Below are 19,917 nucleotides of genomic sequence, written 5' to 3'. Positions count from 1 at the left end.
TTTAGAACATACCATAGGTCTTAGAGACATATCTACAAAAAAGTAATTCAATAAGCAAAAAATTATATAACGATAAATTAATGAAAGAGACTAATAATAAAATGGAAGGGATTCGGGAAGCTGTGAAAACTGATATGAACAACAAGCAACATGCTATACACAAAACTTTTAAACTAAGTCTAAATGATGAGTTGATATTAGAACCAGAAAAAATACTAAATGCTTTTAATAACTATTTCATCAAAATAGCTGAAAACCCAGTAATGAAAACTGCCATAAACCCAGTGCTTAAAACCCAACAAATGCAGAACCTATGAAAGCATCAACATTTCACCACGAAGCCTTAAACACTGGAGTGGCCACAGCTATAAAGGGCTACAATGTGAATACTCTAGTGGCAGTGACAAAACACAGGATTTAATATTAAAGAAACATGGGGAATACAGTGTAGAAACACTAACTCATATAATTAATGCATCATTAAGTAATAGAGATTTCCCTGATTTTCTAAAGGTTGCTAAAGTTACTGCACTCCACAAAAAAGGGACCCGAAAATGATGTAGCCAATGATAGGTCAGTAGCACAACTTACCATATTTTCAAAAATATTAGAGATTTTGTTTTACAACAGACTAGGAAATTTCATTATTAGATTTTCTTTAATATCGAAGCATCAGCATGGTCTTAGAAAAGCAGTGATAACAATGACAGCAGTGTATGACTATTTCAATACAATCTTAAAACCACTAGATAACGAAGAAATTACTACTGGTATTTCTTAGAACATCTAAAGCTATTGATGTTATTAACCACACCATAGTCCTTAGAAACTTAGCTAATGAAAGTGTAAGACGAACTGCAAACCAATGACTAGAATCACATCTGTCAAACAAAGTACAGAAGTTGAAATGGAATTTGAAAAAAAAAGGAATACTAGTGGTCTTCAGTGAATTGTGCGCTCTCTGAGATAATGCCTCTTAGATATTGTGTAGTGTTAGGCTTAGCGTTGAGAACCGCAGTGTTTCTCCTATGTATTGATGATATAAACACAAAGCTTGCTTCAGGATATCTCACACTATTTGCTGATGATACAAGTATTCTGGTAACAGGTACAGACAAAGCTGACTGTGAGCAAAAGATTAAACCACTTATGTTATCACTGATTGAATGGTTCAATGAGAACAATCTCATTATGAAAGTACAAAAAGGAACTCAGGTTGGTTCCAGCATCTCATCTCAAAACTAAGAAATCCCTACATGCTCCTAAACAACCAAGAGCTATTGACTGTGAGCTTTGTTAAATAAAGTGTCAAATGTGGTCTATAAAAGCAATCGAAGGGTATTCAGCAAATCAGTCATCAAATTAGTCCTTATACAACTATATTATTCTTCCTTTCACTCCATATTACAGTATGGAATCATATTTTGCGGCAATTCATCCTGCAGCAGAGATATCTTCAAAATAAATACATATAATGTACAGTCTGAGATACAATGAATCATAGAGGCAACATTTCAAGAGACTTGACATTATGACACTGCCATCTGTTTATATTAATAAATTACATCATTTGTTAAGACCTATCTACCAAACAAGGACAGTTCATAATATTAAATTAACGCATTGATAGCTAGAAACAAGACAGCAATCTGAGATACACAAGAGTCAATCCAGAACAACTGGTTGCCAGAAAAATGTCCTACAAGTTGTGGTATGGATGCATAATTATTTGTCATATGAAATTAAAAGAATAACAAGAACTTTCATATAAACATTAAAAAAAAATGTTTGGGGCAAAACTTTTATACAGTACATGATTTTTTTGAAAAAGCTTATCAACTTTAGCTTATTTCTTAACAAAAGATCACTTATGCCTGATAATTATATATAGTGCATATTTTCGTAAAGTATGTAATGTACTGATCTATATTTATTCCTAAATTGCTCATACCATGTTCTGTGGCATTTCACAGATTTGTAAAAATAAGTTACAGCCCTCCTAACAAGCGGAAATGTGCTGTGATGTCTGTTACCTTCATGTAATATTTCACAGACTGTCATGTAACAAATTAAATTAGTAACAAATAAATTGTAAAAAATATGTCAAATATCATATGTACAAATTGTACAACACTGTTTTTTTTGGGCCTATACAATACAATACAATACAATGTATATTTTTGGTTATTTCGTATAGGTTCTTTGAATGTTTATAATTTCTTACTTTTAAACATGTTCCTAATTTTCATGTTAATGATCTTCGATTTCGTGTTTGTAAGTAAGAAATTCAGCTTCAGATATTCTGATTCCTTACACTCCTAAATGTCTACATGATATGGCTGAAAAGAGAGCATGAAGGTGATAAGTTATAGGTTTCATGAGATACTTATGGCGATATTAAGGTCCAGAAATGCTGAGTGTGCAAACACAACTATCATTTCGTTAAGCTTGAGAGTCTTTCACTCATTGGAGGTTCAAGTTGGCTGTCATGAGTTACTTGTGCTGACTATATAGGTTTATACTTTACTGTGAAAGACAACACATATTTTCTAGATTTATAGGACTCATAAAGGAGGCGATGATATTCGATAATGATACTCTGGTCAGTTTTTTTGTCCTGTAAAGAAAGAAGCGGCCATACCAGTTGCTTAGTATACCTTTTTCAGCATAAATTTCAGTCATCACTTGCAATTAAATTTTATGATCTTTACCTTTCTCGATAAATTAATTTGCCATCTTCACAAGCTTAGTTTAGCAGACAGTCAGTATCCTGTTTGTGGAAGGATAATGCCATGATATATTCAGAAATTTAGACATTGTATGTGATTATTTAGAACATGCTTGACAATTTACAAGAGCAGTTTTGACCAATTAATTTCTCATCTTCAGAAGCCTATAAAATTAGGGATATTATAAATCTTTGAGTTGTTGTGTATACATTTATGTGAAGTATAAAGAGGATATTACAGAAACTTCCTTTATTTAGCAGTATATCTAAAATGAATTAATTATACCATTAAATTATGACTAGCAGACTTTATTTTATTGTCAAAAAATAGTCGACATTTCTGTGTACTCTGAGCATTGGCTTTTGTTATTTGCAGAAGTGGAATCTTGTTTATATACACTTTTCTTATGTAGCAATAAGTCCGATTCACTCTTTACAGAATGGAACAGAACATCTGACTTTCCACAGTGCATTGCGAATGGCACTAACAGAATGGAACAGATGGGATGGAACGTGAAGGTCAAGGTTTCTCAGAAAGAAAGTTACTATGTTGATGTTGGAGAGAGGAATGGTGTCATTGACTACTTGTTCGTTAGAAACAGTCCTTTGAAAATTTTACAAGACCAACAGTAAAATTATTTTAAGTGGGGTTTTTAACATTGACTTTCTATCAACCAATAATAACCATAGACAACTACAAACATTGGTGTCTTTTTTTTAACTTATAACTAATGGTCTTATTCTGACAAAGGGTAGATGACTGTGGCAGAACTATGATCGACAAATTTTCCTGAGCCCCATACAATACTGCAACTTATAAATACAGGCTGTAATAAATGGCCCATATGATCATGGTTGTCAAATACCAACCCTATAACTCAGAAACAGAAAAAACCGTTGAAGTGCATACCCAAGATAGGTACGTCAGCATACAGCAAATCCACCAATACGTTTAGAAATACTCTACAACAGAGACTGTGGGAAGAAGTCTACCAAAAAGCACTATGAATACGAAATTTGGCTGTTTTTAAACCTTTTTCTCAAACATTTTGAAGTCAGTTGGACCTGAAGACAAATTAAAACTAAATTAAATATAAATAGGCATAACGAATGGATAACATCTCGGATTAGAATATCATATGCTATAAAAAGGCAACTTCACCTAGAACAGAAGAATAGTAAACACAAAGCAGTGAAAATACGGGCTTAAGAGATATTATAAAATCTTAAATTGTATAGCTAGCAAGGCAAAAAATGTTCATTACGCACAGAAAACAAGCAGGGACAAAATATCAGAAAAATCAGTGGTTAGTATAGTCAATAAAAATGAGACAGATCACAGTAATCTGAAAAGGACAGCTTCAAAATTCCATAAGCTTTTCCTCTCCATAGCCGAAAACCTAGGAAGACGAAACACTCAGCTTCCCTCACAAGCTACAAAACTACTTACTATACTCGCAAACAAAGTCGACACTCGGCGTGGCGGCCGACAGGAGCCACTTTAAAGGCATTTCCAATTTACAGCCGCTCCTATCAGCCACATCGCCAATTGTCAACTTAGTTTGTGTGCTTAATCTTGCCCAGCACACATCAACAATGACACTGCACTTCAAATCCATAAACCCATTGAAATAATAAAAATCATCCGTACTAGCTCTTCTAGGAACGATGGAAATTCAGCTAGGGCACTAACATAACATGATGACTTAAAAAGCAACATACTGCTCTTATTATGTAACTAGTCTATGAAAACTGTTACATTTCCTAATACATTAAAATATGCTGCATTGATACCAATGCACAAAGATCGTGAAAGGCTTGTAATATCTAACTATTGGCCTATTTCGCTGCTACCAGTTCTTTCAAAAATATTTGGAAGGTTAGTGTATAACCGGCTGTATTAACACCTAACATGAAATGACTCACTGTCAGCCTCCCAGTTCGGCTTTCACAGTGGGCTCTCCACAAAGGGGGTAATATACAGTCTCACAAAAGAAATACTAGATGATCTGAACTGTGAAATGTATCCTGTAGGGATTTTCTGTAATCAAGATGAAGCTTGTGACTGTATGAAACAGACCATATATTAGTCATCGACATCGTTAATGGCCTCTGGCCACACAGCTACAGCTAATGCTGCATTGTCAGCCCAGCTGAAAGTGCACCAGTATTGCAACAGGCCGCTGTGGTATGTTCCTGCACTTTTGCATGCTACTAGACCACTTCGCTAAATCTGTCCCGAATTTGTAGAGCGAGTATGCTTTAAAAACCAGGTCCTTGAAACACTTCGCGCCTTCTCTGTCTTTCAGTCAGTATGAAAAAACCCACAGATCACAAAAATCTGAGTCAAAGGTAGTTTCATGCTCGTGAAACAGGATACAAGGCTAAAGTATGATGGAAGTTTACACAATATGGAACGCGGAAACCGACTGTGCGCTGATTGGCTAGTTGTACAACTGTCTACACCACATCACCAGCGCAGAATCTATAAACGCTGTCGCAGATTATAGTACAAACATCCCACACTATGGCATCAAAAACCAGCCATTAGCTTGGCTTGAATCCTACGTACATAACTGGAAACAAAGAGTTGTCCTAACAAGTGCAGGTGAAACAATAAAACCAGACTGGGTAACTATTAAGTATGGTGTTCCCCAAGGCTTGATCATTGGACCACTGGTCATCTTAATGTACATTAGTGACCTACCAGAATTAGTCAATAACCATGCAAATATAGTAATGTCTGCTGATGAAAGTAGTATCTTGGTCAAGGGCATGAAATCCTCAATGCAGATTACAACTGAAACAACAGCTTAACGAGTACACAAATGGTACAGAGCAAATAGTCTATCATTAAACCTATCAAAAACCAATATACCTTGGTTTCAGATCGTAACTAACAAGCTTCAAACCCTTGAAATGGATATCAATGGCCAGAAAATAAATGAACCTTCACATACAAGATACCTAGGAATACAAATGGATAATAAATTAAGATCGTACGAACACATCGATTATCAGCTGAAGAAACTAAGCTCAACATATCTTGCACTAAGAAACATTGTACCCTATGTTGACAGCAAAACTATAATTTTGTCATATTTTGCATATTTCCATTTCTTGTCTTGTATGTTATAATATCCTGGGAAATACCGCAAAAATGAAAAAAAAAATTAAAAATGCAAAAAAGATCTGTGTGACTGATCTGTGTTGTTTGAAATCGGGCAACCTGTAGGCATTTATATTGTTGCTCAAAAGTCTGTACATCTACTCGTTAACGATATTTATAAACGACAACATAAATCTTTTCCACACTAACTGTGATAGTGACTGTGATAACACAAAGCTGATACAGAGCCTCCATAAAGACTCAACTACTCTCAATAGAGTACAAAAATCAGCTATCCAGCGTGGATATAATTTAAATGAACCTCTGGAGGTGTTTCTTTTTCCTCCTTTTTTACCTATACAATAATGTACATTACTTTACATTTATCGTTTGCCATAGATCCCTTGGAGAGGAATCTCTGGGATGTGCGAAGAGTATTCATTGACTTGTCCTACATTACAATAGCATCTTTTTACGATACGTAATTTTACAGTACCAAATAAAGACCAGTCAAATCAAATCTCTCTCGTTTTATAGTAGTGGATTCAGAGCATTTGTTACTTCTTAGTCTATATTTTATTATTTTGTTTTATTTTCGAGAGAGAATGCTAAATGGTCCGTGATAACTTGGATAGTTTTTTCACTGAGTGTTCTTCCACAAGATGAGCTGGAGATCTCAAAGTGGAAAATGATTTAGATTTTACAATACCTGGACAGAGAAAAATCCTACTCTGCTGGTAAATAAAAATATAAATTTGTGAAACAATGTTTAGAAAAAACTTTTTTATACTGAAAAATTCGGCTCAGTTGAAGGAAAAAATACAGTTGCTTTTGATATTATTTGGTATTTTAAAAAACACAGGTTACGTTAAATATCGGTATGCTTTATGTATTCTATTATAAATATTGTTTAATGTGTTCGAATATATTTTCCCTACCAAATAAATATTGATATTTTGTAATGTGTGGACGACACTTTTCCCGTAATTCCTCGTTTAAACAGTTCCCTACAGATTTTTTTAAGAAGAACATCCGTTGTCAAATTTGCTTCACCCATTAGTAAACTTTGATCTGTCTAAAGCCCGGTCCACACGCCACGATCTGTCTGCGCAGACATCGGCACAGATGTCTGTACATGCAAAAGATCGCTGCAAATGTGGTGTGTTCACACGACACAAACCCCAATCTACTACTCGCCCGCCATCGGTCGGTGTAGAAAAGAAATATCAGTGGCAAGTGACTACACTCCCCGTAAACGTCAAAAGTTCAATTCAGTTTTTTTGAAATATAGAAATAAAGGAAGTTCTGTTGTGGTCTGTGTTCGCAACTTGAGTTGCAAAAAACATTCAGACCAGAAACAGAGAAAGCGGTCAAAATGGTGTAGGCAGTGGCTGCTAAAGCGAAAGCAGTTTTCTCACGTAAATTTACTGCGAGAGTTGCAGGGCGAACTTAACGACTGGCGAAATTATTTGCGGATGGATGTCGAAACTTATCTCTTAGAGCTTGTAACCCCTCATATTATGAGAAAAAATACTTGTATAGAGAAGGGCAATTTCTCCTCATGAACGGCTGGCGGTAACATTAAGATTCCTAGCAACAGGAAGGAGCTACAACGATTTGGAATTTTCAACTGCAATATCGAAACAAGAGTTGAGTGAAATAATACCCGCAATTTTTCAATTAGAGCATTGTATGCTGCTGTCTTTTTGTCTCGGTCACTATATTCTTTACTTTAATCTTCCACAAACATGGGTGGTTTCTATATATTTCAATGAATTCTATTACAAACTCTCGAGAACACTGACGAGTGTCGGCCATTTTAATGCCCTGTGCGCACAAATACAAACACTAGACTGAGCAAACAGCTGTTTCGTGTCAGATTTGCGGCGATCTCCTGTCCACACGCTCCAACTTGTCAGCGCAGATGTGGTTTGAACCCACAGATTTGAGAGGTTTCGCTCAAACCTCCAACTTCCAGTTTTGCACACACCTCAGGTTGGTGCAAATCTTGTGTCCACACGCAACGATCTGTCTGCGCAGATGTCATGTGCGCAGATATTTGCGCAGACAGATCGTTACGTGTGGACGGGCCTTAATGTCGACATACTACCATTTGATGGTGATGACTTCTGTTGTTCCGTTATTTGACGTCTTGTGGAAATAATCAGTTTGCTGTTTTATCGTTGTTCGCTCACCAAATTTTGTTTAAATGCTGTTTGTTGCTATTAGTGTTATAAACTGGCATCATAAACGCTCATGCAAGGTAGAATTAGAAGTCAATAGATAGATATTTCCTTCTCAACCTTCGAAGTAAATTACCCGAAGTTATTCTTTATACGTACATTTCCGTTGTTTATAATATGTTTTTATTGTCGCTGTATATAAATCGCTTCGTTGGTTTTATTTTATATTAATTGTAATGTCTGCGACTTTATGGGGTAAGCTATCTTTGCGATTTGATCTCATCGTATTGACATGCTGTACCACTATCACATTCACTACGAACTTCTTTGGCGTTCATTTTGTAGCAGGCCACGTTAGGCAGAGGAGAGCGTTTCCGAAATGGTAAACTAGTAATCTGTTGCAAATTTACCCATCTTCTTTTAGAGTAGTGTTTTCTAGAGATTGTGGAAGAAATATGTATTCCTACAGTGTTTTAATATGGTTATTGTTCTTCTCAGTCTCTCGTGATACCAGAGAAATTCCAACACATTCTTCGTGTCATGGGCACGAATATTGACGGAAAGCGGAAAGTTATGTTCGCAATGACAGCAATTAAAGGAGTCGGTCGACGTTATGCTAATATAGTTTTAAAGAAGGCTAATATTGACTTGGACAAGAGAGCCGGTGAATGCACTGAAGAGGAGGTACGTATGTGAAATGTTTGAGTGATTTAATTCGCCATATGATGAAAAATGGGTAAACTTACGTCGTTTTGCTTCTTTCAGGTGGAGAAGATTGTGACTATCATGAGCAATCCTCGCCAGTATAAAATTCCAGACTGGTTTCTTAATAGGCAGAAGGACATTGTCGATGGAAAATACTCTCAGGTTTGTTATTATAGTTGTTTGACATTGAAAATGGCAAATTGTTTCACATTGATGCGTCTTGCACACTGTACTTGGTGGAATATTAGTTAAATGTGAGCATGATGGTTGAGTAATTGTATCCTTCGAATTTGTTTACTGCGGCCGAGCTTTGACCTCTCTACAGGTTTTACCCTACAGTTCCTTCCATTAGTAAGTTACGTACGATTTAGTACACCAGGACGTACCCCGCTAATATTTCTGAGCTGGTAATTTTCAAAAGTCTGAACTTTGTTAGATTTTTGAGTTCAGGAAAGTGGTTCTGTACAATTAAATGTTTAAATTAATCTGATGCATTAATAAGCTCAGTACGTGTTCGACTGCTACAACAGAGAAATTTTATTATAGAGCATATGCCCTTATCCATAATTTACAAAAGACAATATTTTGTAGTCTTAAGATATGGACTTCACAAATGTCATGCAATTAGGTGTTCAAGTGTGGTGTGTAAATTTGCAGCACTGACTTAATCTCCATTACATGCTTCTGCTCTGTCATTAATACTGTGTATTATAACTAGCACTAAAATGTTGACCACATTTATTTTTGGTTTTGAAAGGTTTGACTAGTGTGACCGTACCAAACAGTGTAACAGCAAGTTTTGTTAATACATGAAATTAACTATGGAACCAATGGGTTAGTGAAAGGGTCCAGTTCCACCCATCTGTTTTGACCCTTGATGTAAGAGTTGTGTTGTATGATGTCATTGAGAGGCAGCATGTTAGAAATTTTTTGCAAAGTGTGAGTTGGAGTAAGTGATGCCGCACTCTAGTGTGTTGCTTGTTTCTAAATTGTTGGAGAGTATTGCAGTATTGACCATAGTGCTGTGTGACGTGATGTCTGAATTATTCTTCTGTCTTGGCAGTTGATTTCAGTGTCATTATTGGCTACTGATTTATTTTTGGTTTTGAAATTCTTAGCTTGTCAATTTGTTAATGGTTTGAAAGTCATTTTTTTGTGTTCAGTACCATCTATGGATGTGAAGTCATTGGTTGGTTGCTATTGTGGGCAACAACATGATCTATATATACTCATTTCCCTTTGAGCTACATAGGCCAAATGAAATGTTAGATTCCAGATTTTTTTGTGGTTATTGGTTGAGTTTATTCCTGAGGCTTTTGTGTTCGTAATTTTTCGTTATTTGTTTTAGAATTGTGACATTCTGACTATATTTAGCTTCTCCCTGCCCAAGACCCCCTACTTTCCACCCCATTAATTTTTATTGCTGAAGTGGAATATTTTGCATGGTTTAAATTTTTGTTCATGGGTGTTTTCAGTTACTTTGTGGTTGCCACATTGTGTATATTGGAAACAGGGGTGTCCACCATTGTGATGACTTCGTGGACACAAAGCAGATGTGCAGAGTTACACACATATTGCTGGGCCATCCCATGTCAAGTTGGAAGATTTCACAAAAAATTCCTGGATGACCATAACATATTTTGCTGAAATTTTGTGTGAACATTCTCACATGTTTTCAGTGATCAGTGTCAGTTTCACGAACATTGTTTCAATCCTTATGGAGATAGTCATTTGTTGGACCCCATAGTGCAGCTGTCACCAGTGGACCCATGAGTTTTCACCAACTTTTGAGATACATTTTGGAAATATTTTCTTGAAAGAAACAAAACTTGGTCATTGAGTACAACTTTATTTTCTGGCTGGTCTGCATAAAGATTTGAAGCAGTTGGCTGAAAATTACTATAAAAAATGCAAAGTTTTGCTTTTTATATCTCCGTAAGTAACTGGGGCAAATGTAAAACTTTGCATGTAACAACTTACTGATACTAGGTCTTAGCATATAAAATTTTACTGCTTTTCAGTTGTTAACAAATAGAGGGCAGAGTTGAATTTCCCTCAAAATGCCAAAAGTGTCTATTTTTGGTCCACTTCTATAAAAGTAGTCATCTGCAAGGTCTTTTAAATCATTTTCATCAAAAAGACTATTCTAAACCACCAAATATAACTAATTTGCTAGTATACAAAGCCACAGAAAAAGTATGTGGAAGTACATTGAAAATGGGCCTTTATTCTGCAGATACTCAAATTAAATCTGACCTCTCTTATGTTGTACAGTTGGTTAGAATTCACTATGGCAGACATCAAAAGTCCTGAAGACAGGAAATGAGCTTCGGTGAGAAAAATTGCAAGTAAATCTTTGTTTTTAGACCTCTACTGCAACCAGTTCTGCAGATCCAAACTCTTTATAGAAGTTGATTGGAATAAGGAATACAATATAAAGAATAGTTTTCTTTTTTGTGGCTATAATAATTTTAGGAAGATGCATTTGAAAAGTAATTTTTTGGGCTCTGTTATCAAAATTTTACCACAAGCAATCCCATCAGCATTATCTGGCTGGCAGTATAGTTGTAAAGATCTACTGCAAGTTAAGGAATCCTGTAAAAAAAAAAAAATTGAAGTAAATATAAGCTCAAGATCCTGAAAGGTATCTCCTCTAGTGTTACCCTGACATTTCAAAGTATTGTAAGCTGGGACCATGTGTAAAGAAGCCCTTGCGAGATTTCCTAACCTGTGAAGAAACTCGCATGGCGATGAATGCTGGTTTTCTCACTTTAAAATGAAACTGCAGTGAGTAAACTATGGACAACATACCTACACATTTATACAATTTTTCATGTACATGCAAATGTTCCATATTAACAGGAAACTCGTAACACCACAGTATGCTATTCTCAGCAATGTGAATCAGTTGTAAGAGTCAGGAAGACTGCTGTGAAGTTCAAAATTTACACAATGTGGCAGTGGTGTTAGAACCTGCAGGTTATTTGTACAGTGTCTGCTGCAACTGTTATGCAGTGATTTTACTAATGTGATCTCCAGTGCTTTGGTCTATCAGTTATTCTTATGATTTTGAAATGCATTGCTGTTGGTTTTTGAATATTTTTGATCTAATTCTGAGTTGATTTCTGAATGAATCATAAGTTGACTTTTGTATGTGTGCATAGTGCCTCTGCCAGGGGAATCCCTGACACATCGACAAATAAACTTTCTTGCAGACAAAAGGGGACAGAGCTGAACCAAATAAAGCCAAGCTCTTGAATGCAAATCGCTGTTTGTGGGTGGCTGGGTTTGCGAATAATCAACATTGTTATAATGACTAGTGAAGTCCATAGATTCAGACAACCAGAGTGGATATAAATGACTAACAGGAATAACAGGTAAGAAAGATTACGTGTTATCTTCTGTGTATCCAAGAAAATGAAATTGTGACAAATTTTTGGCCAGATTGCTACACTAGTAAGGGCCGTTTGTACAGACCCTGGCAAGCAGGCCTTTAAGTTCTGTTCTGAAAACGTGCGGAAAATGTGTTGTACGGACATGTAATAATGCCTGACCGTAGAATAAATGCGGGATAACTAAACTGATGATTGGCAGGGTTAGTGAAGTTAACTGGAGAATAAGTTTTGACACTGGCGGGAATAGCTACAGAATTAGTGGTGACAAGATTGTTAGCACAAGGAAGGAGAAGAAATGGGGACATCACACAGATTGTGGAAAAATGACTATTCCATATTTATGTAAAAATTTCTTATAACTAGGGTCGAGGCCCCAGTTATGGCCACATTAAGGGCAATTTGAGATACATCACATTTTTACTATAGGAAGAAAGTATACAAATAACTTCAAAAAATCGTATCTATTGCTTCAAAGTCTACACATTACAACCATGTAAAAACAAATATTCTAAGTTGTATAACAAAAGCAGAAAAAAATATTGAAAAATAAATGGCGCATTTCCCCGGTTTTGGCCATGTAAACCCTACCTATGGCCAGTTGTTTCCCCACTTATGGCCACTTCATATTATAATAAAACTATGGCTAAAATAACTGTTAATCCATGTGCCAGAAGGTAATTTGTGCTTTATACAAGTATATAAGACAACAAACATACATCAAATAGGTAAAAGGTACAGCAACTGAATGAACAGAAAATGTATTCGAAACAAGTTTTCTGAACATTAGAACTTTTTAGGCTCTGAATTTCATATTCAGAATCTGAAAGCACTTTCAAAATTACAGATACATACTTAAAAATTGCAGATCTTTTTGTTCTATTTCCTGTTAAACTAAATTTTCCCAAAATAAAGTCCCCTACTTTCAAATTCTCACTCAAAGATAGTTTAACATTTTCTGGTATATCATCTTCATCTCCTTCTACGTAGTCATCTAAACTGCTTCCACTGTCCGTCCGTTCTTCTTTCTCGGAAGAACTTGTCGGCTTATCACTTAACTCTTGTCTGTTTCTTGTTTTCCCCATTTTTACAAGAAGATAATGCCAAGTGCTGCTCTTTGGACTTTAACTCCTCCATAGCTTTTCTCTTCCTTTTTTCCTGCTCCTCCTCTTGCTTCTCTTTTTCCTTCAGTTCATGATATTCCACCCACTTGTCACTAGTCACAACAGTGAGTGAGTGTTCTTTCTTTTTGTGCCTCATTTTTTGGGTTTTGGCCAAGTGATGACACCTTCAAAAACTGTTGCTGATTATTTTGGTGATGTCACTTGGATACGCACTGAAGATGGACTATGGTTGGAAGTTGGAGTACCTGAATTATGTGAAATACTATTGTGGGTTGTTGATATATCTGCAGGAATAAGACTGTTGGTGGGTGTTGAAGGAATATCTGTATTTTGTAAAATGCTGCTGTGTGTTGAATATATGTCAATATTGATGGAGCGCAGGAGAGCTTCTGTTAAGTTTGGAAGGTAGGAGACGAGGTACTGGCAGAAGTAAAGCTGTGAGGACGGGGCGTGAGTCGTGCTTGGGTAGCTCAGTTGGTAGAGCACTTGCCTGCGAAAGGCAAAGGTCCCGAGTTCGAGTCTGTCTGCCACCCAGTTTTAATCTGCCAGGAAGTTTCAATGCGGTATGTATTTATATAAAAATACCAAACATCTTTTAATAAGCCTATTTAAATAAAATTAGCCTAGTGTAATGTAGGACAGAACATCAATATTGACGTTTTTGTATCGTTTTTAGAAGTGGCCAAAACAGGATACATATGTCTCCACTTATGGCCACATGCTTGGCCATAACCCGGAACCAGGGCTAAATATGGATCTGTTAATGGCCACACACTTTTGATAACATGTTTTTAGGCTGAGCCATATAAAACTTAACAGAAATGAAAATATGATGTCTTATCTTACCTCTGAAAAGATTAAGTTTCTTCTGATGTTTTATTTAAACATGTAAAATACAAAAAACAGATCATGTGTTGCTTAAAGAAAACTTCTGCAAAACCCAGCTTCTTCAACACTGATCATTTCACAAAATGGTGTCTCCAAACAAAAACAGACAAAAGAATGATTATGTAGACAAATGAATAGAGCCTTTCACAAAGTTTATTATAATCTATGGTAGAACTGGCTGGTATTCCAAAGAAGCTTAAAAATTAACCTTTGACATCGAGGTGGCCATAAGTGGGGTAGTGGCCAAAACTAGAGCCTTCACCCTACTTTTCGATCTCATTCTTAAGAAGCTGGATCATATGAATGAAATGGGAAACTATTTTCTAACATAAAACTTTTTGCTTGTAGTAGGCCTAATAGGCATTTGATATTGGTACTTAGTGAAATATATTCTCTGGTGTTATAAAAATGTCCATTTGTGTGAAAACTCATTTGGTGTGTTACAGTTGCTGCAATATTAGATAGGTCTATTTCATTTTATCTAGCAGACAGTGACAAAACACATGTAATCAGATCGAGAAACCACACCAGTCTTGGGTACTATTTGTATCAACGGTTTTTCAGTATTAGATGATATTTCGTTTTTTCATGAAGCAACTTTGATGAGGTAATAGATTCTTTCGCAGGAGGGAAAACAGGCTGTAGCAAGATTAGAGAGAAAAAATGCCAGGACTTACAGATTAAAGAAATATGTACTGCCTTGCTTGTCTCTTGTCTTAACTGGTTGTATGTATTCTATGTTTAATCTTAAGTCATACAAAACAAGTTACTAGCTAATAGGCAACAGAGTGCAAATTTTCTGAAGAGTTCATGTTCTTTGTGGTTCTGTTTCAAACTCCCACCTCCATTGAAGTTTCACTTAAATGCCATTATCAAACTTGAAAAACCACTTAACGCTATATTTTCATTGCTCGAATGTAGAGTGCTCCAGCCATCTTGTTTTCTCTATACCAAGATGAAAGTACTAACATCTGTTGAGGCAAAGACCATACTGCAACACACTCGTAGCTCAAATCGAACGTCTATATCGATAGCCAGACAGAGTATACATTTTTCTGATGGACTCCATCTATTGATGACTTGTTGCTCTGTATTCGTGAAGATGCAAAGGTAATTCTTTTTGCTGATAAAATTGTAGTAATCACATGCAACAAACAAGAATTAGCCGAGGAAATTGGAAACAGTACTTTCAGAAAATTAAGGTGGTTCTCCACAAATGCACTCACTAAATTACGGGAAAACATAACATACAATTCTGTACAGTAAATGGCATAACACCATTGATGAATAGACTTTGAACAGAAGTCTGTTGCTAAGGTAGAAAATTCAAAATTTTTGGGTGTGTGCATTGATGAGAAATTGAGTTGGAAAAAACACATTGCTATGCTGAAATGGTTAGTTTCAGTGACTTACGTTACGATTATTGCAAATTGTGATCATAAAATGTCAGTAAATTAGCCTACTATGCTTATTTGCATTCACTGCTTCCATATTGTATCATGTTTTGGGGTAATTCATCATTAAAGAGAGAAAATATTCATTGCATGAAAGCATGTAATCAGAATAATGGCTGGAGCCCACTCAAGATAACCTTGCAGACATTTAAGAAACTTTGGGTATTCACAGTACCTTTGCCATACAGAAGTCCACTTCTGAAATTTGGTAATAACCATCCCAATTCAAAAATAATAGCAATGTGCATAGCTATGACACTAGAAGAAAGGATGATCTTCACCATTGGACTTTGGCACAGAAAGGGGTGAATTATGCTGCCACAATCTTTGGTCATTTGCCAAATATCATTAAAAGTATGACAGATAGCCAACCAGTGTTTAAAAATAAATTAAAAATTGTGCCTGAAGGAGGAGCCGCTAGCTCCAAAAGCTTGCCTAATTGCAACCCTCTTTTGTGTGTTTTCTGCCACTGCTTGACGAATAGATTTTTATCTATTCAATTAAATTTTGTTAAAGTTTCTGAATAACTTCTATTCAATAGATGAATTTGTATGCATGAAGTAACTGTGTGTGTGTGTGTGTGTGTGTGTGTGTGTGTGTGAATGTCATGTCGTATTCATGATCCATGGAACAACTATTAATGTAATGTAGACGTCTGTATCCCCTGTACCTGTTTCATTTGCTGTCATGTGTGTTATCCAAGAATTTCTGCAGGGCCTTGTCTTTGTGTGTCTGACCTGCCTTCACTGTTTTATCTGTGAAGGCGACCTGTATACATTCTTTACCCAGTTTCATTGCCTAATGCTTTCTTCAAAACTCTAAAAAATCCTTGTTGTTTTAAATAATTAGTCCCATCTGTACAATTTTCTGCTTTTCTGGAATTTTTTCAGCTTTAACTTACACTTCACTACCAATAATTTGTCAGTCCACATCTGTCACTGGAAATGTCTTTCAGTTTAAAATGTGGTTTTGAATCTCTTACCATTCTGTAATCAGTCCGTAACTCATCGGTGTCTCCACGTCTCTTCAGTGTACACGACCTTTGTCCATGATCTTTAATTACAGCGGTAGTGATTAAATTGCTCGGCAAAATAGTACCAGGCAGCTTCTTTCCTTTCTCCCATTACTTTTTTCTTTTCCTTCTCCTTTTCATACTTTAGAATTTCTCCTATTGCAGTCAAATATTCTTCATCCTTAATTATCTTAAATAATTCCATGTTTATTATGCAGTCTTTAAATTTCTTCATCTATAGTACAAACTTGTGCTAGTGGGTAGGTGTTGGCTTTGTGTGTGTCTAGGCTATTATAATGCATTCACGAAGCTGTTCATCGAAGCTTACCTACAGTCCTATTTTCATATTATATTTAGTCCTGTATTACCTCTATCTGATTTTGTATTTATAACCCTGTACTTATCTAACCAGAAGCTCTGATCTTAGTGCTACCAGATTTCACTAATTCCCAATACATCCAACTTCTATCTGCTGATTTCCATGATTAAATTCTCTTTCAATTTAGGGAGCCAGCATCGCATGCTCCAGCCTGTAGAATAGCAGTTTTTGTTTTTCCTGAAGAAAATTCTCCTGAGTGGTCCCTACTTGTAGATCTGACTGCGCAGTTTTTCCCCAGAATATTGTGTCCAAGAGAGTGCAATTGTTATTAAGCCACATAGCAAATCTAAAAGTGCCCTGTAGTCCTGCCTTGCTTTGTTTCATTGTACAAAACAGCAAGGTAGTGTCAGTTTAATAGAAGGCCAGATTAGTCAGTTATTCAGACTGTTGCTCTAGCTACTCTGGGCTCTCCAGACACCCCCCCCCCCCCCCCACGTGTATCACTTTTTACAAGACATTTGGCTGCAAACTCACTTGCTTAGCAATGTTTTTGTTGTGCCTGTCTGCAACTTAGCATCTCCACTACATGGTGAGTATTGTTTCCATAATGTTCTGATTATTCCATCCTGGATTTCCTGCCTTAGTTAATATGTTCAATTGCAATGTCTAGTAGAAAATCCTAGCAGAAAGGGCTGTTTGACTTGTTGTTGTCAACCATCACAGCTAGGGTATATAACATTTTAAGATATATCACAACTCTACTGTCCTGTATAGTGAAAGTTTAATTCTTGAATTTAATAATGGAGGAAAGTGATAAGGGTGAAAGTATTCTTGCCATTCATGCAAAACTCATTGGTTTACTTACATTTGCTCTTGCATAAATTAAATCCTCATTGTATAAGATATTGTTAATTGTTGTAGTTAACCTCAAGTTACCTGGACAGCAAGCTCCGAGAAGATCTTGAGAGGCTGAAGAAAATCAGGGCCCATCGTGGAATGAGGCACTACTGGGGGTAAGTTATCCAAATTTCTTAAGGAATGGGGGAAATGAAAATCTCAGAATTTGTTTGTTTTTCTCAGTAATCTATTTCTCTAAAACGAATTATTGAAACAATATTGCCCTGTGAAGTACTTTAATTATAGTAGATCAATGTCATAATTTTCATAATAAAGAACATTGGTAAGTCTAGAGTGGAGCCAGTGGTAGCACTTACTTGTTTGGTGCAGGAATGTTGTCAGGAGTTGCGATGAGGTACGATGGGAAATAGTGTCAGCTGTTAATTGTATGCAGCCATTGAGGGAGCAGCAGGCATACAGGAAGAAATTTGAAATTTTGATGTGATTGTAGCAACACTTCAAAAGTAATAGTTCAAAGTATGAATAAAATTGCTACTAGTTTCACCCACAGAAATATCAAATTGGACAATATCTTAAATGTTCATAAATTTCAGCACTATGAATTCATTGCTTGTTTTCTTGCCTGTCATTGGCCACATGAGAATAATTGGCTACACAAAATTAGACGTTGCCAACCTGTGAGCAATAGAGAACCACCACCATCAAGGATACCACTGGCACTCATCTAGACTTTAACCAAGAACATGTAATACCATTAATGAGGTTTGTTGTTGTTGTGGCCTTCAGTCCAGAGACTGGTTTGATGCAGCCCTCCATGCTACTCTATCCTGTGCAAGCTTCTTCATCTCCCAGTACCTACTGCAACCTACATCCTTCTGGGTCTGCTTAGTGTATTCATCTCTTGGTCTCCCTCTACGATTTTTTCCCTCTACGCTGCCCTCCAATACTAAACTGGTGATCCCTTGATGCCTCAGAACATGTCCTTCCCAACTGATCCCTTATTCTAGTCAAGTTGGGCCACAAACTTCTCTTCTCCCCAATCCTATTCAATACTTCCTCATTAGTTATGTGATCTACCCATCTAATCTTCAGCATTCTTCTGTAGCACCACATTTCAAAAGCTTCTATTCTCTTCTTGTCTAAACTAATTATCGTCCACGTTTCACTTCCATACATGGCTACACTCCATACAAACACTTTCAGAAAAGACTTCCTGACACTTAAATCTATACTCGTAATGAAGATATTCGTTGGGTTGTATGTGTAAGTGTATCTTTCAAAACTAATAGAATTGAAGCAGTTTATTCATAATGACCCATAATAAACTTCGAAAATTAATCAGTTCGTTTGTGAAAGCCTACATTACTGAAAATGTTCAGCTATAATTTATAACACTTTGATTTTATTCATAAGGGTCAGATATTACTATGGTTTATATGTGAAATGTATTTGATGTAATTGTTTTTCAGCTTGAGAGTGCGCGGTCAGCACACGAAAACAACTGGCCGCAGAGGAAGGACAGTCGGTGTGTCTAAGAAGAAGTAAACTATTCTTTCATGGTGTCTGTACATTGACTTTTTTCAAATAAACAAGAAATTCAAAACATGTTGGTGCGATTATAATTCCATATTGCTTGGTTAAAGGTTTTTGTTGTGAATGTTTATTTTGAAAAAAATCATTTTAATGCAGGTTCTTGTTGTGGTTGGTAAACTCGGATAGAGCTAAGATATTGGATAATATTGCTGTATTTGATGCTGAAATATTCAAGTTTTCTCATTCTTTGAATCATATAACAGTGATCATACCAGCATTGCAAGGACATTGAGACAAGGTGTGGATGCATTTAATGTAAATGCTTTCAGCATTTTGATGGTACATGTTTGTTCTTGTATTTACACTAGTAAATGAGGACAAATACATTGGTGTACTCTTAAAAGGTAAGCAGTAGTTAAGGGAATGATGCACAGTTCTAGCATGTTACTCAGTCTATATATACATTGAGCAATCAGTGGAGGAAAAGGATTTCGGAAACGGATTTTAAGGAGAAGTAAATACTTCGATTTGCTATGTTGTATAGTATCAATCTATCTTTTTATTATATTGACATTCCAATCTGGAGAGAGAATGTCAAATCAAACACCTTTA

At 36.1% G+C, this 19,917-nt stretch overlaps 1 protein-coding gene across 1 annotated transcript; it reads left to right on the top strand.

Moving 5' to 3' along the window:
• The first annotated feature begins 8,275 nt into the window (after positions 1 to 8,275).
• LOC126484108 (40S ribosomal protein S18) lies at positions 8,276 to 19,377 on the top strand. Its single transcript, XM_050107486.1, has 5 exons — positions 8,276 to 8,402; positions 8,519 to 8,704; positions 8,786 to 8,887; positions 17,836 to 17,927; positions 19,242 to 19,377. The coding sequence occupies exons 1-5, from the start codon at positions 8,400 to 8,402 to the stop codon at positions 19,315 to 19,317; spliced, it is 459 nt and encodes a 152-aa protein (XP_049963443.1). The 5' UTR covers positions 8,276 to 8,399; the 3' UTR covers positions 19,318 to 19,377.
• The last annotated feature ends 540 nt before the right edge of the window (positions 19,378 to 19,917 follow it).

This window comes from Schistocerca serialis, chromosome 6, assembly GCF_023864345.2.
Source record: "Schistocerca serialis cubense isolate TAMUIC-IGC-003099 chromosome 6, iqSchSeri2.2, whole genome shotgun sequence".
NCBI classification, from domain to species: Eukaryota; Metazoa; Arthropoda; class Insecta; order Orthoptera; family Acrididae; genus Schistocerca; species Schistocerca serialis.
Note: the sequence above shows the minus strand (reverse complement) of the source record. Positions and strands in the feature narration are given on the sequence as shown.